This window comes from Mastigoproctus giganteus, chromosome 3, assembly GCF_048544385.1.
Source record: "Mastigoproctus giganteus isolate SK-2022 chromosome 3, ASM4854438v1, whole genome shotgun sequence".
In the NCBI taxonomy this organism is placed as follows: domain Eukaryota; kingdom Metazoa; phylum Arthropoda; class Arachnida; order Uropygi; family Thelyphonidae; genus Mastigoproctus; species Mastigoproctus giganteus.
In genome coordinates, this window is record NC_143577.1 from 78242692 (window position 1) to 78270114 (window position 27423).

At 36.2% G+C, this 27423-nt stretch overlaps 1 protein-coding gene across 1 annotated transcript in view; it reads right to left on the reverse strand.

The window, feature by feature from the left end:
• LOC150088099 (DNA repair protein RAD50.L-like) overlaps window positions 1–27423 on the reverse strand; it is a 553006-nt gene that overhangs the window by 129721 nt on the left and 395862 nt on the right. Inside the window, exons 16-18 of the mRNA XM_090370570.1 lie at window positions 24814–24961; window positions 15909–16036; window positions 5596–5767 (exon numbers count right to left, since the gene is read on the reverse strand). Coding sequence (XP_090226696.1) covers window positions 5596–5767; window positions 15909–16036; window positions 24814–24961 — 448 coding nt within the window. The remainder of the gene's footprint in view (window positions 1–5595; window positions 5768–15908; window positions 16037–24813; window positions 24962–27423) is intronic.

Sequence of the window (27423 nt, forward strand, 5' to 3'; positions counted from 1 at the left end):
GAAATAGTCAACCAGAAGAAATGCAGAAACATATATACAAAACACAAAGAGACAAACAGAACTCACCCAAGGCAAAGATATGCCAAAGGCAAAACCAATAAATACTGTACAAATAAATTAGTTAACCAAATCAAAAGCAATTCTAAATTTAAATCTAAGTATAACAAATCAAAATAATAAGTTAAGCATTAAACAATAATTAATGAATATGCCGAGAAAATGTCTTTGCACAAGTAATCTAATCTATATACATATGTACACAACCAGCAGGTGCAAAGCTGCTACCACAAGCTGCGAAAAACAAAACTTGTTTCAAATAACAAGACACGTAGTATTAACAATAATGCATAAAAAAAAAAAAAAAAACAACTCAACCTGCAGGGCTGAACAAAAGCTAAAAAGTAAATAATAGAAAAATAGAAAAGAAAATAATGGCAAGACAACGCCTCCAACCAGTCAGCCAACAAAGCAATTGGATCTGAGAGGGCAGGGAGAGTTTGGGAAAATAAGAAACAAGGAGACGAGCTCTATCATCCTTTACACTATGGAAAACTTTCACATATCTCATACAGTTGGTTGTATGACATATGCCAATATTATTTTTTGTTGGCTTTCACTAATTGCAACTGACACCAGTCAATATTCTTACCAATAATTTTAAGGAAGGGGGAATTTATTAAGTGGCATTTATAAACAAAATGAACGTGATACACTTTTCTGAGAATTGACCTTTTGTTGTTTTGGTGGGAAAGAATTGTTGCTGACCTATGTGGAAAGGAACATGATAGAGCAAAGGGGATGTCTTTGTGTGCATTCAGTGCAAAATGCATGAAGAAATTAGGCACAAATTCAGCATTCTGTTGGGTGTTTATGAGAGTTTAAAGAACAAGGTGATGCCCTCGAAGGAATTAAAATGGGGGGATAAGCTCTCAGCTGCCCAACTCAATGCCAAAACTCACACATGTGCATCAGGCAACACAACAGCAATCTCCAAGGTAGAATGCAGTGGTCCCACAGGAGGCTATATTATCACTGACTCTATTGTAAGGGAAATGGGAAATCTGTTGCATAAGGATAGGTGGAATAGGACCAGAGTATGTCTGACTGGGACAAAAGTAGATGATGTTGTAGAGCAGGTATCATCTTTTAAGGGCACAAAATGTGATACTGTTGTACACGTTAGCACTGATATTAAGAGTTGGAGACCTGAGGACTTAACAAGTAGAGAGCAATGTTAGGAAAGAGTCGCAAGTTAGGATTGAATTTGAAAGTGTCTGCAATTCTGCCCTGGAGAGACTGCAAGGCTCATGGGGTACAATTTTTCTCAGCATGGTCTGTACTTGTTAACAGGAGAGACTGTTTTTATAGGATAGGATGGGATAAGATACACTTAAATAAAAGGGGTGCAAGGATATTTGCTGATGCTATTGAGGCAAGTGCTAGGTGGGTTGGAAAACTGATATTTTTGGGGATACACAGACTAATAGATTAACTAGAGCCACAGACATAGATGAAAGTGATTCTTGCTGTTGTTAGTTTGTTATTTGGTTTTTAGGAGCATTGGCAACTAAGGCCATATTGCTCCGGGCTATGCAGTGGTCATTCCCTCACCTTTCTGCATCCTACATATTTGGTGGTGACGGGCTCGAACCCCGGTCTAATCAAGAAGCGTGTGCTACACACTGCTGCTCCTTCCCACCTGGCTACGGAGGCACCAGTGATTCTTGCACTGTTTCTTTTGGAACATGCAGCAACTTGGAAAGCAAGGTGTCAAGGATTTCAAGCCCTGTTGTGGGTCATCATGAAACAAGTAAATACATGGGCTGTGTTATAACTAAGAGTAAGAACAGGTGCAAGTATACTTGAATGTACACTAATGCTAGGAGCATAGTAAATAAATTTGATGAATTTTAATATTGATTAAGTCATCAAATGCAGACATTGTGGGGAAATTAAAGACTCGGTGCCAGTAAGACATAAGGGATGCAGAATTTGAATATGAGGAGTACCATGGATACAGAAAGGATATAGTGTATAGCATATAGTATTGCTTGTCAAGTGGCACCAGGGGTGCTCCCAACTCCAATTAGTATACTCTGGGATGCAGTACAAACTCTGTAAAGGCCAGGGATAGTGAAATTGTAGTGTAGCCTGTATAGTGTAGTGTTGGTCTGTTGTCCCTACAGCCATTTAGTTGTGGGGACTCCACATTACCCATCCTTTGCACCGTGGAGGTAGGCCGGGTGTAAAGAAGTCTCTGGCTAGGATATCGCTCGCCTGAAAGGTCTCAAGTAAAAAAAAAAAAAGAGGAAAACACACACACACACACACACACACACACACACACACACACACACACACACACACACACACACACACACACACACACACACACACACACACACACACACACAACTTTTTTGTTGGAAAGAGTGGTGGGGAGGGTGACAGTTCTCAAGTACTGGAGAATAGGAAGCAATGGTAAAGGAGATAGATGATAGGAAGACTTTCCACATATAAGTAGGAGGTTAAGGGATAGAGAGGTATCCCTGTGGAGGGAGCCTACCCTCTGCATGGAGGGGAACTGTCAGGAGCAGAAAAATGTTTGTGACAGTAGAGTCCACCAGGCAAGGTGTTTGGGTGGGAGGTGGGGAAGGGAAATAGGCAATGAAGAGGGAGTAAAGCCATAGGACCAGAGTGTCCTATGTGGATGAGATCACGCTGTGAACAAACAGCACTTCTCAGTTTGAAATCCCACACCAGCCAGACCAGCTGCAACCAGTGTCAGCAGATCCCATGCCACACCTCAAAGGAGGGTTGGCATGATATCAGCATGCATGGTGGGAGGGACCCTAGTGAGTTGTTTTTCTCACTAGGACCCTCCTATGTGGGAGAGATCGTGCTATGAATGGACAGCAATTCTGTTTGAAATCCCACACCAGCCAAGCCACTTGCAGCCAGTGTCGGCAGGTCCTAATGCCATGCCTCAAAGGAGGAGAGGCATGACACAGGGGATCTTAGTGGATTACCACCACTGCTGTTCAAGCTGGGAGTGGAAACAGCATATAACACATCACAATTTGCACTTACATATTTGACTTTTTACATATATCATCATACAATGACAGGACACAGGTGTCATCTCAATATGAACAACTACCTGGACAGTCACTTTTTTTTTTTTTTTTTTTTAATTATATAATGCTAATCACAAATAATCTCCAGCCATAATATTTGAGTTTACACTATTGACCACATATTTGCTGTTAGTGCTGCATGACACAGATTACTCAGCTGTTTTTAGATATGGAATGCTGAAGAAAAAGGGAAGTAGAAATTGAACATTAGTTTATAATATAATACAAAAAAGGCAAGAGACATTAATTATAATAGGGTAGTTTGAAACACTAACCATTTTAAAGCTTTAATAGAAGTAAGTTATTTATTCTGCATCAGGAATTTAATGAATACATTAATTTAATTAAATTACTTTATTTATTGAAAAGGCCAAAATCAGGAATTCTTGGAATTACATACTGTACTGTGTTCTGAAAGTTAAGGCTGTGGAATTTAATTTGGATGTGAAAACCTGTGTTAATGTTTTTCTGCATTGAAGATCAATTTTAGGTCCAAAAAACCTAATGGAGGATAATATAAAAGGTATTTAATAAAGTATGTTTCAGTAGTTATAATGCAAGTGAAAAGCAGAGTCAATGTAAGACTGAACATTTCTAACAGTTGCATCTTGTTATTGGTGGCTCAAGTGTATTTCTGCTTTGTGGAAAAACTTTTGCAACAGTATATTTGTTAAGGCTTTTCAAAAAAAAAAAGTGTATTATAATGAATACTTTAGTTTACACTTTGGTAGCCAGTTTTAATTGTTTTAGCTATAACTTATGGTTGATTAATGCAATTAATCAACCATAACATAAGTTCAATGTCTTATATGTCATTTGAAGTGCACCAGTGATTTGTACCTTATTAATAACAGAATAGATGCATCTTTCCTTAAAACTTTATAAAAAGGTTCATAATAAATTCTTAAGTGTTCATGAATTAAATATTAAAGAATATTTGAAACAGCTTAACTATGCTTCTCTGTGATAACCTTTACAGTCAACCATCAAGGGATGCCGTGGTCTCTCCAGTGATGGTGGGTGTGCTAAGGCTTATGTTCTTTCAGAAATGACTACCAATGTCCATTTAGTCGATCTAAAGTAACCAACATTGCTTTTAACTGAATAACATCACCCATTAGGCTAGTCTGCTATCCATTAAAAATTTGAGACATTGCTGTGACAGGTGATCTTGAGGCACTGTCAGTGTCACTGGAGAGAAGTGTCCCCTGATGCAAAATTTAATGCAGAGAAACACTATATTTAAACTGCTTCAAATATTTCAATTTGAAATGGTTCCCCTTTTATTAATTATACTAGTCTTAGAGAATCCAGGTATTTCTGTTCTGTGAAAGCTTGAGTAGTACTAATTTAGTCACTGAGCAGGATTAGAGAAATTTTAGTGTATAGTTATGGTAATACTTATTCAATCTTGTAGTGTTTAAGGGGATGTAGTTGGTTCTTATGAACCAAGTGTTATTTATGTTGTTTATTGTAGATATAACTGCCTAATCTACCCCATTTAATGTTCTTCACTGTTTTAAATTATTTTTTTCAGCTGGAACAGTAGTTTGTATTACATATATGCATCTATCTGGTACTCATATTTTGATAAGTGGTCTTTGGACTAATCAAAAGACACAACCTTTTTGTTTACCCAAAAAATACATTCGATGAAGTTGACTCAAAAACAGTACACAAACACACACTCTTATTGAAATTTCTTGAATGTGGTGTCTTGACAATATACAATTTTCCTCCTGTAAATTACAGGAGCTTGAGATTATAGAAAATTAAGTCATTTCACAATATAAGGTCACTGCATTACCTTTCATTTTTTAATTTGAATAATGACTGAAGAAGAAAGTTCTCAAAAACATTCAGCTGCAATTTCTGATTTCCCTCATTTTCAATGTTTATTTCAACAAATCAAAATCATATGCACATTCTTTTGGGGATTCTTTTTAATTTCATTTATCTTTTTTAAAATGCTCTCAAATTTTAAATTATTATACTCTACATTTAATGGATTTAAGGTGAGTGCTGTAAAAATAGGTTTATATAGTCAAATTTTATTTTGAGAAATTTCTTGTAAAATTGCTATTCAAATGATGATGCTATTCTTGTAAAATTGCTATCCTATTTAATGATGCATTTAGTAAATAAAACCAAATTATTAATCTAGACTGTTATTGATGAGAAGGAACTGCTTGGCATACATACTTTTACGTTGGTCAAAAGATGGATGCATTCAACATCCAAGAGTGCTGTTTTATGTCTATATCATTTGTGCTGTGTATGTACTGACCCACACAGCACAAATCATATAGACAGGATAGCATAACATCAGTGTTTTGGAACTTAATGACTGCCACTATACTGATCCATTAATTACTAAACTACATATACACAATTACTAACATAATTATTATCTTTCATTTTCTCTAAAACTAGCTGTCACTAAAAAAATCTCTCTTACCCTGAATTCAATTAATTTATGTGAATACTTTTTATCTGCATTTTTGAACATATCACTTTCTAACTGTCCATTTAACATACTTAAATTCTCCTGCAGTGATTTCTGTCTACCTTCACTTTGCTGACGATCAGCCATTAGTTTTTTTTCTTTGCTTGTAACTTCCTGTTTTCGACTGAAATATATAAGAACAACCGAGAAAAAGAATCAATAAAAACAGATAACCATTAAAAACAGATAATCCAAGTAATTCAGAGTAATCCATTTGGGTAGCTATTTAAGTTACCATCAACTACACTCTCCCTCTTGAGATATTTTTTTCTGTATCTGATGTGCTTTTCTCTACAATGAAAATTTGAGTTATATGGTTTGTTTAACTGTGTACTTGAAATACAAAATCACTCAAAATTTAAAAAATAATATCTAAAATGCTTAATAATTTTTATAGTATGGCATTAAAAAAAATATCTAAGTGAAGAGAGCAGAAAGGTTCATATGAGCACAGAAAGTTATCAGTCTGATTCAAATTCTGATTGATGATTACCATACATCGGATTACATGCACAAAAAAAGAGGTCAAATATGCACTACAATTTTTAAATTTATTACTTGTTTATTACAATTAATTGAACCACAATTTATTTGTATTTAACATGTTAAAGTAATAATGAAATGGAGAAAGGATGCTTGCAGAATAGATATGCAGAAGTCTGCCTTTAGCCAGTAGATGTTTGACTGCTGGAAGAAGCTTCCATATATTGTGGTGGATAGTTTGAATAAATTCAAGGAAGAACTAAACAAACTATTGGAGGGGAAGATATGTGAAATGGGATTTTTTTTTTTACAGATGTTCATATAAGCTTGCTTTCTTACATCACTTGCCACTATTAATACTCAAACTCCATGGGAGTTTTGTTATCAGTTTATTAATTTCCTAACACACCAAAGCCTGTAATCATATTTATTTATTATTTATTTCAGAGCTAAAACACAAACAGTCTAACCAGAGCAGAGTTCTGGTGCCTCTCCATGTCTTCTATCATGCAGTGTGCATCAGAGTAAAGCTTTAAAATAGATTACGCAGCTACCCTAACAGCCCATGTATTTACTTGTTCCATGATGACTCCCAACAGCTCTTGAAATCCCCAGCAACTTGCTCTCTAGGCTGCTGCTCAAATAGAAGCAGTGCAAGAATATTTTCCACCTTTGCCTGCAGCTACTGTTATTCTTTTAGTCTGTGAATCTCCCCCCCCAAATCTAGCAGTTTTCCGACCCATCTAATACTGCCTTGGTAGCATCAGCAAATATTCTTGCACCCTTTATATTTAAATGTATCCCATCCCTGTAGAAGCAGTTTCTCCTGATAGCAAGAACAGGCCAGGCTGGGAAAAATTCTGATCCATGAACTTTGCACAATCTCTCCAGGGCGAAATTGATTGACAAGGCTCTCATCATATACTCCCTCCTATCGTGTCTGGGCAGAATTGCAGACACTTTCAAATTCAACCTTAACTCGTGGCTTTTTTACAACATTGACCTGTACTTGTTAAGTAATTCTGCCATTCTCCTACTCTTAATATCATTGGTGCCAACGTCACTATATCACCTTTTTTACCCTTAAAAGATGATATCTGCTCTACAATGTCATTAATTTTCCCCTGGCAGACATACCTTGGTCCCCTTGAGGTGTATAAGTATGATGCTTTCTGTCTTCTAACTTCTAAACTAATGCTAATGTGACCTAAAGTTCTGTTCTTTCTTCCAGTCTTTTCAATTTGTACATTAAAGACCCTCTGCCTATAACTGGAAACCCCATCTACAGTTTTTCTGATGATAGCATGTTACATTTCACTTTCAAATCTGAGAAATCCTACTCTTCACAAACAGCAATAACTTCTTGAGTATCCACTACCAACTGCTTAAATTTTGATGTCCAGGTTATACTCAAGGGAAAGGGGCAAACTTTAATTTTAAAACTCAGTCCTCTTTTATTTTTCACAATAAAATCTGTTGCTCCTTTTGACAACACTCAAGATTTCTACACAAGATCACATATATTTACTAGGAATAACTCTGACTTTTAAGTTCTCAGGGAACAAACAGCATTTCACAAATACTGTTTCATCTGCATCGAAAAAAACTAGGTTTTCCTTTTCACTCTTGGTGTTACTTTTCTTCTAAACATCTACTGACTGTAAAAATCTCAAAGCGGCTGTGCCCCCCGAAACCTCTTAAATTTATAGACTCTATCCACAAGAGGGCAGTAAACCAATCAAATCATAAGATTTGACTGTTTGCTTACTGTATTTAAAATCATCATCATCAGCCATTCTGAATCCACTGCAGGATGAAGGCCTCTCCAGCAACTTTCCAGTTCCTTCTGTTTTGTGCAATGGTCATCCATTTATTACCCACAAACTCATGAATTTCATCTGTCATTCTCTGTTGTTTTCTTCCAAGTTTTCTTCTAGCTCCTCTTTTGTAGCATTCTGTTATTTTCTTAGTCCATCTATCATCATGTCTTTGAGTTATGTGTCCTTGCCCAAGACCATTTTAGTTCTTTAGTTTTGAGAAGAATGTCCTTTATTTGAGTTTGCTGACTAATTCATGTGTTTCTCTTCTTATCTAACAGTCTGATTCCCAATATAATTCGTTCCATTCTTTGCTGTGTAGTTCTCAGCGTCTCTTCCATTCTTTTGGTGAGTGCCCACGTTTCACTTCCATAAGTCATGGTGGGGAGTATACATTGGTTCATTATTTTACATTCCAGACAAATTGGGATATTGCTCCTCAGTATGTGACTATATTTCCTGAATGCTATCCATCCAAAATTTATTCTTCTCTTGACTTCCAGCCATTTATCATTATTACAGCTAATAACTTGTCCCAGATAAGTATATGAGTCCACCTTTTCAATTACTGCTCCTTCAATCATTATATCCCTTTCTGTGGCATACTTGTTCATCATTATTATTGTTTTAGCCATATTCATCTTTAGTTCAAAATCCTTACTAACTCTGCATAACTGGTTAAGATTTTTCTCTAATTCTTTAGGATCGTGGCTTATGACCACAATGTCATCTGCAAATCGTAAATGGTTTAGGTACTCTCTCCATTCACATTGACTCCTTTCTGCGACCAGTCTAATCTTCTGAAAGCTTCCTCAAGGGCAGCAGAAAACAACTTCGTAGATATTGTGTCTCTTTGTCAAACTCCTTTCTCAATTTTAAGTTTACTACTGTCTTGTCTAGTCTAATAAAGGAGGTAGCATTCTCATATATTTTCTTCAAAATCATAATATATGGGGTATCTATGCCTTGTCTTTCCAGAGCCCGAAACATTGCCTTATGCTGTATGGAGTCAAATGCCCTTTCATAATCCACAAATTCCAGGCATAATGCTGTTTTATATTCATTTGCTTTCTCCATTAGCTATGACATTATGGGAAGATGATCCATAGCTGAGAATCCTGTCCTAAAGCCATCTTGCTCTTTCGGTTGATTCTCATCAAGTATTCTTTCTAATCTGTTAGTAATGACCCCTGTGAACAACTTGTAGATGTGGGATAACAAGTAAATTGTTCTATAATTTCCAATTTCTGATTTATCTTCTTTCTTATGCAGCAAAACTATGGTTGCATTATTCCACTCCTTAGGCACCACACCTTTTCTAATGAATTTTGTGAAGGGTCTTGCCAGTTTTTGTGTTATGTCTCTTCCTCCCAATTTTAACAACTCTACAGTAACTTCATCTTCCCAAGGGGCTTTCTTATTCTTCATTTTCTTGAACGCATGTTCTACATCATCAGGAAGGATATCAGGTATGTTGTATGTGTCACTAATTTGTGATCCATCTTCCCCACTGCTGGCATCATTCCCTTGCTCCTTGTGTAACTCTTTATAGTAGTCTTCTGCTATTTGAATTATGCCTTCTCTGCTATTTATAAATACACCATCGCTATTCTTCAGTTTCAGTATCATTTGTCTTTCTGTATTACTGCTCATAGCTGCTGATTTAAGTCCTTTGTTTTCCCTTAATGCTTGTTCTATTTTTCTTGTGTTAAATCTTTGTATGTCCTCTCTGAGTCTCTTTCTAATGGCTCTGCATAACTCAGTATACAAAATTTTCTACTTGTCAGTGTTTTTCTTCTCTTCATTTGTTGTCTTTGGTTCATCACGACAAGAGTTTCTTGACTAATCTTTTCTTCTTTGGATTTCTTTTTAGCTATAGGTTTCTTGGGCTTTATCACTTTCAGAAAGTTGTAATATTCCTCGTCAATATCTTAGTCCTGAGCAGTCTGCAGAAGCTCAAACTTGTTCTTAAGTTACAGTATATACTGCCTTTTCTCCTCTTCTGTTATCTCAAAGACATTTGTATTATTTACTCAAGTCAGTTTTTTCCTCTCTTTTCTTACATCAAGTGTGCACCTTACCATTCTGTGATCACTTCCAACATTTACCTTGTTCAGGACAGTAACATCATTAAAGATATATCTTCTGTTAGTGAGGATGAAGTCTATTTCATTAGTTGTTAATCCATTTGGGCTCTTCCATGTCCACTTTCGGTTCACCCTTTTCCTGAAAAAAAAGTGTTCATTACTGACATTCCTCGAGATTCTGCAAATTTCACAAGTCTTTCATTTCTTTCACTAATTCCAAAATATCCTATAGTTTCCCTTTCTGCACTGTTTTGTCTCTTTCCAACCTTAGCATTGAAGTCCCCCATAATGATAGTGAGTTTTCTGTTCATCTAGAAGACTGTCAATTTCGGTGTACATTTCTTCAACCTCTTCATCATCACAGCTCGGTGTTGGTGCATAAATCATTATAACGTTTAGCTTATACCTCTTAGAAATCCTGAGTAGTAGTCTTGACACCCTTGGTGATGTACTTTTTAATTCTAAAATGTTGTTTTTTATATCTTTATGGACCAGAAACCCAACTCCACCTTCACTCCTTTCACTGTTTCCATTGGTGTACAGCAGATTTCCACTTGATAAACTTATAAGTGATTCATTTCTTCATGTTTCAGCCAAACCGATGATATTCCAAAATTCCTTTTCCAGCTCTAATATCCTGTCTCACTGATGAACATCTTACGTTGTAACAGGCCATGTTCAGTTTCCGTGAATAGCAGCCTGGTTGTACCCAGAGATTCTTAGCACCCTCTGCTTCCACTCTGATTCTCTTGCTGCTGTACGAGGGGGAGTAAAAGCTGCTGGGGACTGAGGGCCATTTGTATCGTCTTACTGTCACGTGCTGGAGGGTTTGGTCTTTTCTTCTTCACGATGACTAGGTGTCTTGAAGAGAACCACTCTACACATTCGTTGCCACCTAAGTGACGTAACAGGGCTTACCATTGACAAGGCGTGCATGAGTGCATTTTAGGGAGGCAGGCCAACCGGACTTCTCCTAAATCTTCTGAAATAGAAAGACATTGGATCCATCAGTGTTTTAGACTGTGTTATTTATTTATTTTTTTTATGTAAACCCCAAACACGAGAGGTATTAGAACCTATAGTACTTAGTACCGTGCTTGGGTTGGAGGTTGAGAAGACGAAAGAAGATATTTGTTGACATTGGACTTGAACTTCCGTAAACTGTAATTTTCAGAAAATACGTATAAAGTAAGGTTGTTCCAGAAAACGACAGTTGAATGAATAAACGAGGAAGATGAAAAGTTGGTTCTGTGAGTTTGAAGTTGGACAGTAAATGGATGTTGGCTGGTGGCAGCACGTGTTTGGACTGTTTTGAAAGAGAGAGCGGGAATTACAGAAGCCAATTCAGAAGAACAGTACCTGTGGAAGTATCTGTAGAAAAGGCATGCAGCAGAAACATTACGTCTATGAGACAGCGAGTGGAGAGACTCTGTTAGAGATGAATCATTAATTAACCTAACTGCCCTCTTCTGAATAGAATCAAGAAGCCTGAGAGAGGTTTTGGGGGCACCACCCCAGATGTGGGAACAATATTCCATGGCAGGGCGAATTTGCGATTTATACAGAGTGAGCAGCTGTTTGAAAGAAAAGTAACGCCTAGGGCGAAAGTGAAAACCAAGTTTTTTAGATGCAGAGGAAGCAATATTTGTAATGTGCTTGTGCCAAGAGAGATTAGAAGTCAGGGTAATCCCCAAAAGAGATATATCATTTTGCCTAGAAATCGGAGTGTCACTAAAGATAAGCATAGGAGCAGAAGAATCCTTTTTGCACAATATAAAACAAGACTGAGTTTAAGAAGGGTGGAAATCAACTAAGTTGCCTTTGCCCCACTGGAGAATTACCCGAAGATCAGCATTTAAGGAATTGGTAGCAGATTTTCGAGAAGTTGAAGCTGATTGAGCAGGGCAAGGTTTCTCAAAATGGAAAGTGGAATGCAATGTGCTATCATCGGCAAAACTATGGATAGGATTTCCAGTCAATGGAAGAAGATCATTAAAATACAAGAGGGAAAGAAGACCCCGGCATTAGTGGAGAAGTTAGAAAACAGAGAGCCATCTACCATCACCCTCAGTGAGAGATCAGAGAGAAAACTGGATAACCAATTACTAAAAACAGTTGGCAAACCATAAGATGGAAGCTTGTTTAGAAGACCTTTATGCCAAACACAATTGAAAGCCTTTGAGATGTCAAGAGCAACTACTTGTGTTTCACCGAATCTTTCCATTGAGTTAGTCCATAAATGGGTAACATAAGCCAGAATATTACCAGTGGTTCAACACTGACGGAATCCATACTGGGGATCGTTGATCAGATGGACAGTCTCTAGGCAGTTTAAGAGTTGGTGGTTAATTGATTTCTCCATTACTTTAGAAAGAGTAGAAGTAATTGCAATGGGCCGATAACTGGATGGGAGGGATTTGTCACCCTTTTTAGGAACTGGCTGGGTATGAGCAAATTTACAAGCAGAAGGAAAAACACCTTTGGAATAAGAAAGTGAATAAAGGTGGCAAAGAATAGGAGTAAGTTCAGGAGCACAGGTTTTGAGAACAAGTAGAGAAATAACCATTGGGACCTGGAGCTTTCTTAGCATCAAGATTCGTCAAAATCCTTCTGACATCATTTTGATGGAATACCACAGGAGGCATTGAATGGAGTGTATTGGGAATGGTGGGAGGTGTTTTACCAAGATCATTAATACATGAGTTGGAAGAAAAATGGGATGCTAGCAGGTCAGCTTTATCCTTGGCTGAAGTGACAACAGATCAATCTGGTTTGAACAGAGGTGGGAGCAGAGATGGGCATAAGTTGCAGCCAATAGCTTTGGCAAGAGACCAGAATGTTCCGCTACCATTAGGGCAAGAAGCAAGTTTTCTACTCTTAGCCTGTTCAAACTCTAGTTTGGACTGATTAATAACTGCTTTACAATTGTTGTGAGCTTTGGTGTAGGCAGAAAATGAAACTGAAGAATTAGAAACAAGCCAATTACGATATGCAACATTCTTCTCTTGAACAGCCTTAGCACATTTATGGGAAAACCAAGGTTTAGATAAAGGAAGAGATTTTAAAGTGGAGTGTAGGATAAAGGATTCGATTCCTGCAATAATAACTTCACTGACACGATCTGAGCAAACACTGACATCAAAAATTTTGAAACAGTAATCCGACCAAGGAAAAGAAATCTCGCAGGCCATCCCATTTTGCATTCTTCTAATGCCAAACAACATGAGGATGGGAATAGCCATGAGATAAAGGCTCCATTGGAGAAGAGACAATCACCAAGTTGTGAACTGAAGTGCCTAAAGGACCTCCCACTTCGACCATGTACTTAGAAGGGTTGTTTGTGAGAAAAAGATCAAGTGTGTTGGCTGTATGATTAGGATTGTCCAGTATTCTTGTAGGTAAAATGTACAATCTGTGCAAGGTCATTAGTAATTGCAAAAGCCTCAGCATCTTGACCAGCTGGGTCAGTGTGACTAGAAAATGGAAGCCAGCTGGAGTTGTGAACATTAAAATCAACCAAGGAAAATTACCTCACTGTTAGGAAAGTTGGACTGGAGAAAGTCAAGTTGCAAAGAGAGGAAGTCAAAGAGCTCCAAGTGATTAGTGGAGTTGGGATAACGGTAGAGACAACCGATGAATTTGACACAATGAGGTAGAGAGATTTTAAGCCAGAGAAGATCAAAGAGAGGAGATTCCAAATTGCCAAGTCTCTGACAGGGAATATCAGAATGGAGATATGCACAAGTACCACCTTTGAGGCGAAAGGAATCATACAGCAAATAATTTGGGCATCTGAGATGAGCAGTAGTTGAATCAACCGATAACTGAGATTCTGTCAGAAAAAGTACATGGGGTTTGGCAGACTGCAAGTGGAAATGGACATCGTTGACATTAGAATTGAGACCACGTATATTTGTGAAATGAATTAGGAAGTGCTTGGGAGATTTAGATCTCTTCGCAGATAAGCTTGCTCTATTAGTTTGACAATTCTTGGTGTATTCAATAGTAAGAAAAAGTGGGTTGGATATGGCGTACACGTGGTAAGAATATACCCAGATCCTTGACATAACGTGGCCTCGACAATGCTCCTACATACACTATCTGGCAGAGTAGAGGTAGCAAGATTATACACTAGCTGATCGGGAAGCCTCCTCGAGAGTTACCAATAGGTTCGGTCCAGTGTACTTACTAGCGGTTGGCCTGTGAACACCGTTTTAGAGCTGTACCCTCGAAATTTAAGGAATATTGAATCTCGCCATGATGTTCATTATAACCTCAAAAGTCATCAATCATACTGCATGATGGAAGAGATAGGGAAGAGTTGACCGGAACTGAGCTCTAGAGACTAAACATGGGTTCCAACAGTTTGAGCCTCCAATAAACAAAGTGGTGGTATTGGACTGGTTGATGAGAGTCATCCACCACCTAGTACTGCCTGGTAACAAAAAGGATGGTATTCCTCCATGTGGTGTGGGTGCCACACCTCAACCTCTGCGTACGTTGGTTCACACCTGGGTGGTCACCCACCATGTACTTGTGCATGGAGGCTATACCCACGATTACTAATAGTCCCACCATCGTGAAGGTGCAAGCAGAGGATTTGGCTGTCACAGATCATCCTGACTTTGCCGAAATTGGGTCCATTTGACTTGAGTGTCACCCGAATATTAGTTCCATCATCGTTTTAGACTCCCAGGTAGCAAGTACAACTTGCTACCTGGGAGTCTAAATAATGAGACATTCTCTCATATCTGAGAGAATGTCTGTGACAACTTGAAATACCGAATGAGTGTCTGATAACACACAGAATGCCTGTTCCCCTCTAAGCCCCATCTTTAAAATAAGTTAGGCTAAATTTAATTTTAAAACTCAGTCCTGTTTTATTTTTCACAATAAAATCTGTTGCTCCTTTTGACAACACTCAAGAAATAAATTTAAGGCTGAACTGGACAAAAACATTTGGCATGATCGGATTGGTGAAATAGGAAGGGTTTTTTTTTTTTTTTTTTTTGGCTGATGCTCTATAAGCTTGCTTTCTTGCATCATATGCCTCAACTAATGCTAATACTAAAAAAGTTTAACGAGATATCTATAATTTCAAGATTTCTTAAAAAATAAAAATAATAAAAAAAGAAAGAGGAAGGAAAATAAGTGTAACCAGAAAATCACTAGAAAAAAAAAAAAAAAAAAAACGAATTCTCTAGCCTAAACTGGAAGAATTAGCAGGTTTATCAATGACACAATGATACACTGGAAAGTGGGGGAGGGGGAAGAGAGAAAAGTATGCTTCATATTTGTTGCAATATTGAATGTGTAAAGGATGGATACAGAAATATTTCAAGGATACCAAAATTTGAGAATGTTATTAAAAGGTATGATTAATGATGAAATGAAATGTTTCTGGTTCTCCAAAGTATTTTATGTGGCTGACCAGTCACTGATGAGGAATGAGTCTAAAGGTCCAGTATATCTTTTACCAGCAGAATCCTTGTTCATTAAACTGATTATAGCTTAATGCAAAAATGTTGTACAAGTGATAATTGATATACACCCAATTGAAATGAACTCAAACTAATTTGAAAATAAGTTCATAATTTAAGCTGAGTTCTAGTATCTTAATTTAACAAGGTTTGGATAATTTTTAATTAATAGATGCTTTTTTAAATATGTTGCACTTTTCAATATTTATAATTGGGATATCATAGATATACATTTCCAAAGATACATTTCTAAATCTTCCCACAGAATTTTTGTGGTATGATAAGAAAATGTGTGTCGCGATTATTAATAAAGACTTTCAGTGTTACTGTTTCAAAAATATTGTAATTTTAGTATAACTAAAAACATGAGATAGAAAGGGAGAGCACACAATAATTACCTTCTTAAAGAGCTGGCATTAAATCCTCCAATGTCTTTTTTAAGTTCAAAGCATTTTTTTTTCTTTTCAGCTATGTCAGATTTGTACTTCAATAAATTTTTAATGTCCTCAAGTTCTCTATATTTCAACTAAAAATGAATTATGTGATTAATTTTAAATAAAGTTTTCAAAGAAATTTAAAAAATTACATATTTTATCACATAAATACTATTGGCACAATTACACAGTTATCTAGTCACTGAATTATACACATTATACAAACACAGCATAATGGGTCTGCATTTATAAAGTTAAATGCAAACAATGTGAGCAGTGAAAAATTTTCTTACATAGTGCATCGGATAACCCCTGATTTTAGATTTCTTCTGATATATATATATATATATATTTTTTTTTTTTTTTTTACTTATATTGTTTTTCAAATTCTCCCAACAACATCTTGTTCAGTTCAAAAGCATCAGAACAACAAAACATTCATATCTAACTTAGGAGGCTAAATTTTTTTAGTACTTTTTTTACTCTATTGCATTCCTATTTGACACTCTAAATTGCTTTATTAAGTATCTTATTAGTGGTTAATTTTTTGAATATTTTCTGTATTTTGAAATTTCAGATTTGTTCTGATTTGTTCCTTTGACAGCTTCGGTGAAAATGGTAAATATTTAAAAATTAATAACCATTAACAATATTGGGATTACTGGAAAAATTCAAAGATGTATTGTTGGGTGCCTGCAGGGCAGAAGGCAGGCAGAGGGGTATGATTAATGGATATTCTATAGATTGATGTGAAGTCAGAAGTGGGGGTCACCCAAAGGTCAGTTTTTGGACCACTGTTGTTTCTGATTTTCGTAAATGACATCGATGATGGGATTGGTTTGCCATCAAAATTTTCAGACAATAGATTGGTAGAGTAGTTAATGATAAGTGGCAAGCAGCACTCCTTCAGGATGGCTCAAACAGGCTGCAAGAATGGTCAGAAAAGTGGCAGCTATGTTTTAATGCAGCGAAATGCAAGGTCTTACACTTGGGGAATAGCAACCTCAAATTATATGCTTCGTGGGGTTGAATTAAAAACAGTAGAGGAAGAAAGGGATCAAGGAGTTAAATTACGGGAAGTTATGAACTTTTCCGAGCAGTGTAAGCAGGCAGCCAGGAAAACCCACGGTGTCCTATTGATGATTTATCGAACATCATCCTGTAGGATGTCACAGTCCCACTGTATAAGGCAATTTTAAGACTACAATTGGAATATTGTGTTCAAGTATTTAGACCTCATCTCAAAAAAAAAAAAAAAAAAGCTTGAAAGGGTCCAAAGGTCGGAAACTCGCACTGTGAGATCATTATGAGGAAAGACTCCATATATATGTGGGCTACTGAGCTTGGAAACCAGGCACCTCAGAGGGGTTAGCAAAATTTGTACCTTTTGAAGGTACAATTTTCACTATTATAGAGAATTCTAGAACTCCGGGGCATAAATTAAAATTACAGGGGTAGATTGTAAGTTTTATTTTCGGCGAGTCACTGATTGCTCAAACAAACAAGTTGCCTTCACAAGTAATTGAGGCTGATAGTTTGAATAAATTCAAAGGTCAACTGGATGGTTACTTATGTGAGGAGGGAAGCAAATATTTTGAATTTTCTTATTTACTAATTTTTTTCCCCTCTGGCCAGTGCAGAAAAAGCCTTGCACTATATGGCTATTACTATTACTATAAAAATGCAACTTATTTTATTTCCAATCTGTGAAGATTTTGGTATTTCCTATACTATTTAAACATAGGATTAGATGACATGTTTATCATATGTGTTACTATCATACAAATGTAACTGCTCAATTACAACTTTATAACTTGTCATCTCCTTGAAGTTTAATTGGACCTCTTGATTTTGTTATAAAATAGAGAGAGAGGGAAATCAGCATCATTTCTGCTATCAGGTCTACTACTCTGACAATTGCATTTATCTATATAATGACCACATTCATTCCTCAATATATTTAAAGTATTAAAATATGCAAGTATGTTTATAAACTTAGTAAACATGAATAGAAAACAAACGTTTCAATGCTTAACAGAATCTCTAACCTGCATTAACAATAAAAGGGAAGTCTCCTTATCTAAGCTGTAAACGATGTAATGGTCATGGTGAATTTTACAACAGTTTTTAACCTGATGAAACCACCCTTTGCTGGCCATAAATGTTTCAGTGCTACCAGATTCCTCACATATTTCGTCAAATAACGACTTTGCCTTGTCCAGAATTACCACCTATGTAACAGGAATGTTATTTTGGTTCATATCATCAACCCACCACACTAACAATTTCTCCATTTTTTCCATTGTTTCACTGCATGAATAAGTTGTTCTGGAGGATGACACACTTGTTATCCCTGTGTGTGTGTGTGTGTGTGTGTGTGCGTGTGCGCTTTATTTTATCAACCTTGTTCATAATCGATGATACAGTAGAAGGTGCTAAACTCAATGCCTACACACATCTGACCGATGCTCACCAGACTCCATGTGACGATCACATCCATTTTCTCTTTAATTGTTAGTGTTTTACACTCTTTTTGCCCACCTGGCACAGAAACTGCCCTACACTTAGAGTTCATGGTTACACAAAAATTATTATTAATGAGAAATAACACTGTGTAACCCGTTAACAATTGAGGGAAAATTCACAATGAAACGAACATGGCACACTGAATGTAAACAAAGAACCCTGGGGCTCACATCTGGTGAGTATGGGCTTGGCACATCCAGGGTCCTGAGCTGGATATCATCATTCTTCTCTTTCTTGGTGATTCCCTTCTACTTTTGACTCTCTTTTTCTCTCAGGGTAACTTGGGAATTTTTTTTTTCCCTGGTGCAGCATAAGCCTCAGGCTTCCTTGCACCATGTGGCTATTAATAATAACTCTTGGCGTAGCTATCATTCCATCCACAATGCACCACGAAAAACAAAAGAAATGCCTAGTGCGTGTTTGGACTTGCAGGTGTTGCTGTAACGTGTTACTGAGTTGTGATTTTTTTGTTATTTTCAATTTTTTCAGGTAATATTTTGAAACAGTCGTTAATGTGAAAAGTTGTAAAATGGACCATCATAAAACGGGTAACTGTACATACTTTTCTTTATTATATAACACATTCATTAATTTTGGATATTTTTTATTTATATTTACATGTTTAGGAGCTAAAGGTAAATTGTGTAATCTTTAGGATATTGCAATTCTACTTGTAAAATATATCCAGTTTTATAATCAGGTAATTGAGTTACATCTATATTTGTATCTACCCTTTTAAATCATCCATAAAGTAACTTTTTGCTTATCGCCAATCCAAATAAATCATTTGCATCTAATTACATTAGAAATTTGATAATTCATTTTTATCAAAATCTTTTAGATATTTATTATTTGCTTTTGCATATCTAGTACAGCATTGATGAATTCCAGCTTTAATACCTTTTTCAATCATTAAGTACAGACAACCCCCGTATAACAGTACTTTTACAACATGGTTTCGCTTTAACACGGTTTGAGGATTGGCGGCAATCCTCACACAACATGGTTGTTGTTTATTTGTTTTTTGTTTTTTTTAGGAGCATTAGCAACTAAGGCCATATTGCTCCAGGGATATGTGGTGGTCATTCCCTGACCGCATCCTGCGTAATTGGTGGTCACGGACTCGAACCCCGGTCTAATCAAGAAGCGTGTGTTACGCACTGCTGCTCCTGCCCAACTGGATACGGAGGTGGCCACACACAACATGGTACTTATATAATACGGTTTCGCTCTAACACGGTTTGAGAATTGTGGGAAATCTCGCATAACATGGTATTTTTGAGCTTTTGTGCAGAGAAAACCCTGCTATTAATTAAATGCTGCTATAAGATGTAATATTCAATGTTTCCATTCCTTTTTGTGAATCCCTGCTGTTGACTCTCTGGCCATTGTCGCCTTTGTGATATTTTTCTAAAGCACATTTGTGGAAGTCACTACAATAAAACAATAAAAACAATTTGCAATTTTCAGTTTATTGGGCTTTTCTGTTAGTGTAATCAATTATTAACGGGTAGTAAACTTGATCTTCTTGCATTTGCTATAGACCGATACCTGGAATTCTGTGGGTTAGTATTAGCATTAGTTGAGGCATATGATGCAAGAAAGCAAGCTTATAGAGCATCAGCCAAAAAAAAAAAAAAAAAAAAAAACCCCTCCCCATTTCACCCATTCGGTCCCTCCAAATGTTTGTCTAGTTCAGCATTAAATTTATTTAAGCTATCAATTTCCACAACAACAACAGATGAAGTCTGTTCCAGCAATCAGCTACCCACTGGCTAAAGGCAAACTTCTGCACATCTATTCTACAACTGTCTTTCCTCAATTTGAATCTGTGCCCCCTCAGGTTCTTAATCTCAGCAAGTGGAAGTATCCCATCAGCATTAGCCTGCTCAAACCATTCAAGGCCTAGTACGCCTCAATCAGATCACCTCACAGGTGCCTAGTCTCCAGATGATGCAAATGACAGCCTTTCTTTGTAAGTGCACCCATTTGTTCCTCTCACCAATCTTGTTGCCCTTCTCTGTACTCGTTCTAGCAACTTTACATCCTTCCTATAAATTTTTCCATTTATTTTTTAATATGTTGAACAACTTCTGTGTCCACTTTATTAAACTGACTATTTCATTCTTTTCTAAATTAATTTCAAAATCTCATTCAGTATCTTTCACTACTGAAAATTTGTTCCAGTTATTTTGTGTAATTCATTAGGAAAAACTTTATGTCCAAAAGGAGACCTACCTTCTCAACATTTTGAATTGTTCTTCTTTTTTCCAATTATTCTCTTTACTTTATATAAGAGCAGGTTTAATTTATCTCCATAAAATTTGGTATTATTGATGTTAAACTTTCTTAGGCTTTGTTTCCCATTTGTTTGGTGGCTGCAAAGAATATCATACATACAGATATTTATTTAGCAAATAGTAGTGACCCCTTATGTAATGGTTTTGGAAAGTCGGTGACAAACACAATTGATGAACTGCATACATACTTCCCACGTCAGCCTTTACAGAAGGAAGTCCCCTCAACTGAAGGGGGAACGGTGCTAGTGAACCTAAGCATTGTATGATAAGCGACAGGGAAATTATGAAGTATGACAAACCCAATTATGTACGCAGTGAGTTGAATGGGCACTTCACATTGATCTTTACAAAAGAAAGTTCCTTACAATAAGAAAAAACTACTAGTGAACCCAGTGCTGTTCTGAGCCATTTTAGTACCCGAGGCAAGAATGAAAAATTGTGCCCTACTATTAAACATGGAATGTTGGCAATTATTTAATCTTTCTTTTGGCGGCTCTTTCAGCTTTTAATCTGGGGCAAGAGTCTCGTTCGCCTCACCCTCAGCATGACTCTGAGTGAACCCAAGCATGGTAAAATCAGTGATATAGAACTAACAAAGGATTGTTTAATAGAAAAACTTGTGAGCCCAAAGAAAAGTTAGTGTCCCAAAGTATACTGCATATACTCACTTATTTTAAAGGAAGCAGTAAGATAGCGCATTAAACTAGTAAGGTTAATTATGAAGGTTTCTTACCAGTGTTATACTCAGGAGTGATTCTCTAAGATTGGAGAAGTGCAATTTGTAAAGGGTGGTTCAAAGAATAAAGTGGTTAAGGTAACTGCAGACCAATCAGTCTAACTTCAGTGGTAGGGAATATTGCAGAGGCAATGATTCAGAATGCAATACAGAGTCATCTAGATAGCAATGGTTTTCTAAAGGAAGCACAGCTTTGTTTTCAAAGGGGGAGATGACCTTGTTTAATTATCATAGAAACTAATAGGGTTTTCATGCCAACAAAGAAATACTCTTCAAGGTATAGGCCTAAATAGAAGTCAGATAAACTAATGAGACTCATGGCAGAGAAGAAAATGCAAATTATCAGGTGCTACAGAAGCCTATGGTATATATAAACTTGTCTGCAATCAAATCACAAAGGACGCTAGGCAAGCTAAGGCAGATTATGAGAAATCTTTGGCAAAGGCTCCTTTTCTTATGTAAACACGAGAAGGAAGGGGATGAATCACATTGTTTGACTTCATATTAATGGTTCAACTGTTGATGATCCTGCTCAAGTTGCTGACAAGCTGAATAAGAATTTTGCATCTACATAAATGCATGAGGAATTCTTTAGGGGAGTAGATATCAGACATTTATAAAACTCTACTAGGGAGATAAACAATTTTGTAATAACTGAGGAAAGTGGAAGAGAAATTGCTGAAGTTAAATGTAAGAAAGGAACCTGGGGTGGATGGGATCTATCCAATTATATTAAGAAAGGCAGCAAAATAGAGGTAAGCAAACCTTTAGCCTTAATTATGAGAGCATCTTTGGATTCAGGAGAAGTCCCTGTGGACTGGAAATGTGTGAATCTATCCCCAATTCATAAAGGGGGGGATAAAAGGGTGACATCAATAATTACAGATCAGTTGGCTTAACATCTGTTCGAGGGAAAATAACAAAGTCACTAATGCACTATACAGGAGGGCAATTATACTTCAGTCACAACATCAATTTGTCAAGGGGCGATCTTGAATAACTAATCTGATTTGATATTATGATGCAGTAACAAAGGAACTGGATGCAAAAAATAATTTTTATATCATTTGTATTTTAAAAAAGCTTTTAATACTGGTGCACATAATAGACTGCTGTATAAATTGGAGCAGTGTGGCATTAAGAGGAAGTTACTGCTATGAATAAAGGAATGGCTGAGTGGAAGAAGACACAGAGTGATAATCAATGGACACTACTCTTTGTGGACTAATGTTATTAGTGGAGTCACCCAGGGGTCCGTGTTGGGCCCATTGTTGTTTTTTATAATTATCAATGATATTGATGAAGGTATATCAGGTTTAATGTCCAAGTTTGCAGTGACACAAAGGTTGGAAGGGTTGCTAATGAGAGTAATGACAGTATGCTACTGCAACAAGATCTAGAAAAATTCGGCAGTTCGGCTGAGAATTTGCAACTGAAGTTTAACATTGACAAATGCAAAGTACTGTACATGGGTAGCAATAACCCCAGAGCAATAATACTACACTTAAGGTATTGGAAATTTAAAATATCCCGGAAGTAACTGTGCAGTGATATGAAATTTTCTCAGTAGTGCAGACAGGCTGCCAGGGCAGCTGATGGGGTTTTGTCAATGATATATAGGAATTTTGCTAGTAGGGATAAGAAGGTGATTATTCCATTGCATACAGCAATGACCAGCCACATTTCAGTACTTTTCATAGGTCTGGAGGCCTCATTTTAGGAAGGATGTAGAGCTACTGGAACGAATAAGGAGAAGGGCAACAAGATTGGTGAGAGGAACAAAGGAGTGCTCTTACCAAGAAAAGTTCAGTTCTGCAAATTGCAACATCTGGAGACTAGGCACTTGCAAGGCAACATGACTGATGTATTTAAGTCTCTGAGTGGATTGAGCAAGCTCAATGCTGATAGATTCTTCCTCTTGATCAGACTATGCACATGAGGGGGCATAAATTCAAATAAAGGATGGATGATTTCCGAATAGATGTGCATAAATGAATAGCTTGAATGGAGAAGTGAAATGGGAAGTTTTTTTTTTGTCCGATTATGTATAAGCTTGCTTTATTGCATCATTAACCACGACTAATACTACTTTCAGTGCATGTGATGGTAGATGGCTTTCTGTCTTCTAACTTCTCCACTAATGTTGGTGTTCTTCAAAGTTCATTTCCTTCTTCCACTCATTTCTTCTTTATATTAATGACCTTTCTTTCACCGTCTGGAAATCCTGTACATAGTTTTTCTGATGATAGCACACAATGTTCCACTGTCCAGTTGGAGTAACCGCCCTATGCAAACGTTTTCAACCTCTCAAATATCTACCACCAATTCCTTAAATGCTGATTTTCAGTTAATTCTCGTGGCCAAAGAAAACCTAGTTGACTTCTATCCTTCTAAATCTCAGTTGTGTCTCATTTCTCGCAAAAATGCTTAGTGCTCTTCTGCCCACCTTTGATGACACTCAGATTTATAAACACGGTCACATATCTTTATCAGAGATTATCCTGACTTCTAATATTTCTTGGCATAAGTATCATAATAAATACTGCCTCGTCTGCATCAAAAAACTGGATTTTCTTTTTTTGCCCTCGCAACTTTCTTCTAAACAACTATGAACGCTGAACAAAATTTAAATCTACTCCACCATGGAATATTGTTCCTACATCTGGAGTGGTATTACCAAAATAACTTTTGAGCTTTTAAAAAATTTAATCCAGGTTAATGACCAAAGTTTCTTACAAAGTTTCTCTACTCTGTCTCATAGACATTCAGTTTCTATATTTTGCCTTTTCTACAGATACTTCCATGTGAACTGTCTTTCTGATCTGGTCCAAATATATTCCACAACCAGTCAGCATCTATTCATTTTCCAAATCCTAACTCACAGAACCATTTGGCTCATCTTCTTCCTCATTTATCCCTTCTACTTTTCTGGAATAACCTTCCTTCATATATATTTCCTGAAAATTGCAATCTACAGAAATTCAAGTGTAATGTTGACAAGTACCTTGTGTTTTCTCAGCCTTCAACCCTTGCACAGTACTATACCTATAGTATTTGCAAAGTACTATACCTATAGTACTTGCAAAGTACTATAGGTTCTAATATCTTTTGTATTTGGAATTTCAAAAAAAAAAAAAAAAATAAATAAATAATAAAAAATGAACTTCAATTTGATATCCTGTTCCTCACATGATACCATTTAAAAATTCTAGATAATGCAGCACTTTTGTTTCATACTTTTGATGAAGGAAGAACAAATTACAAAATGGGCATTATTAAAATATTCAGGTGAATAAATATTTCTTACATCCTCAGATATCATTTCTTTGTTAATATCCTTTCCTTTAGAAAGCAATTGCTTCAGTTCTTTTTCATTAGCAGTTATGTCTTCTTTTAAGCAATCCAAGTGCTTTTTGTGGCGTTCTAGAATAGTTTCCTTGCCGTCTAAAATATACCTGGCACAAGGAAAAAAAATTAAAAGTTAAAAATTAAGTCTTAGGAGAAAACGAACATACTGTAAATAAATAAATTCTCTTTCAGAATGCCCTTTTTTGCTATACTGAATATATAAAAATCATCACTTTAATAATTATTTAATTAATAATTATAGAAATTTCATAAAGCAATTTTAATCAAATTGTAGTCATGTGGAAGTTATTTTAACCATGATTTTATTTTGCTATTTCACACTTTGCCAGAAACTATTCTTTTTGCTCTGGGGTAACTAACAATACTCTCCATGGTAAATTTTTGTTGTGGTTTCACTATTAGACTTCAAGAGGTCACTATTGAAAGGATGAAAATGTGCTATAAAGTTTGCAACATCTTGCATATGATTTCACACAACTGCCAATATGCCAAGACTGAGGTTCCCAACCTTCATAAGCCCGTGTACCGGTCAACCACATTGGTATCTTATGATGCACCGGCGTGTTAATTAAAAAGTAATTAAGTCCATTCTGAAAAGTCACAAATAATTAGGTAAGCAAAACCGAGCTATTTTACTAAAAACAGAAAAACATATTTATTAATTAAGAAAATACAATTTATAAATTACCTATGAAAATCACTACAACTGCAAACACTACTTTTAATGTTCACTAACCAATCTCTGAAGGAAGACTATAAAAATAAGAAGAAAAAAAAGAAGACAGGAAGTAAAGAGATAAAGTTATATGAATTAAGAAGTACAAGAAAGAAAAGAGGCATATTTTCCAAGAAGAAAAACTGAAATACTCGCATAGATGCGAACTGTGAAAAATAAAAATAAGTTTTGGCTTTAGTAAGATATTAACATTTAAAAAGTTTACTCTCTGATGAGGGAAATTGCAAGTGGTTTCATTCACAGCCTGCGTACTGGTAGTTCACTCATGTACCGGTATCGGTTCATGTACAGGTGGTTGGGTACCTCTGGGCTAAGAGATATTTTTGTCTTTTTACAATATTGCAAGCCAATACATCATGATAATATACAGTAAACCCCCGCTATCTGTGGGGGTTATGTTCCTGAGAAATGCTGCGAATACCGAAAACGCGAATACTGAGTTATGGCTTCCATAGTAATAAAGGGGTTCCGTTCCAAAGTATGAAATATATAAGAAAAACTAGTCTAAAAATTTTGTCTATGTATGTATTAAATGTACATAGACAGTACATAGTGAAATGTAAGCATAAGGCATCGAAATGAAAATAAGAAACAATTTAATATTAAATGTAATATTTATTAGAAATTTCAAAGAAATCTTTCAATCTAGCGCCTTTGCTAGCTAAAAAACTTATCCCGCCAGTACTACATCAGTTTCGCTAAAAACAGAAAAACATATTTATTAATATTAATTTATTAAAACATATATCTATCCTTTATCAAGCGTTATGTTGATAAAGGAGTTTTGCCTTTTCACGAATGATGAGTGAACTTAACGGAATTTTATTTTGAGTTCGGTCTTCTATCCACAGATTTAAAGCCTTTTCCATTTTTTCTAATTTAACATCACGAGTTACAGAGGAAATTTTTGAAGCAATTAGCGCGTTTTCACGGACACTACAGCGGATTTTTTCTTCCGATTTCTTGATTGATCGTACCATTGACTCATTGATTTTATAATGTTTAGCCACTGAGGAGACACTTTCACCATTAGAAATTTTGTCTAATAACTCAATTTTATTCGCTAATGTCATCACCTTCTTTGATCTTTTCACATTTCCCTTGTTATTCGTAGCCACATTTTTGTACGGGTTAGAAAGAACTTGTCCACAATAAAGTTACTTTGTTCCGTTAACACACTCGAAAGTCTGTTTTACACTGCAAAACGGTAGATTTATCACTTTTGTAAGCATAACAATTTATAAATTGATAAATTTATTCAATTTATAAACATATAAATTAAAAGCAAACGATGAAACTTTCCATGACAAGCGCGTAACACATACTGAACAAGGATTAGCGAGAAACATCCACGCTCGTGATTTTGTCAACCCCCTCCCCCACCTACCGAGCACTGTTTTGACTGGGAAAGATAATTTTAGCCACGCCCATGTTTTTTTATGGGAGAAAATGTTCACGGCGCTTTAAAATTCACATTTTTTAGGTTTCATTTTATATTAAATCAGCGACTGCGAATAGCGGGGGTTTACTGTAATTCGTTTATTTTTGTTTTTGCTATAAACCACCTATGTGTGATTCCATCTCTATGTCGATAAGCCATGTAAAGCATGCATCGTCAAGCAGCCGTTTATTCCATCTCTTGCAGATTTGTCTCTGAGTTATGTTCTGGGCTTTTATTCATTGTGCCAGGTCAAGTCTCATTGTTCATTTTTCAGGTGAATTATGACTTGTATTTCACTACCCCCCACCAAGTATGAAAATGTTGGAGAGTATTATGTTTTTCTTACATTTATTTTCAGAAAGAAAAGATTA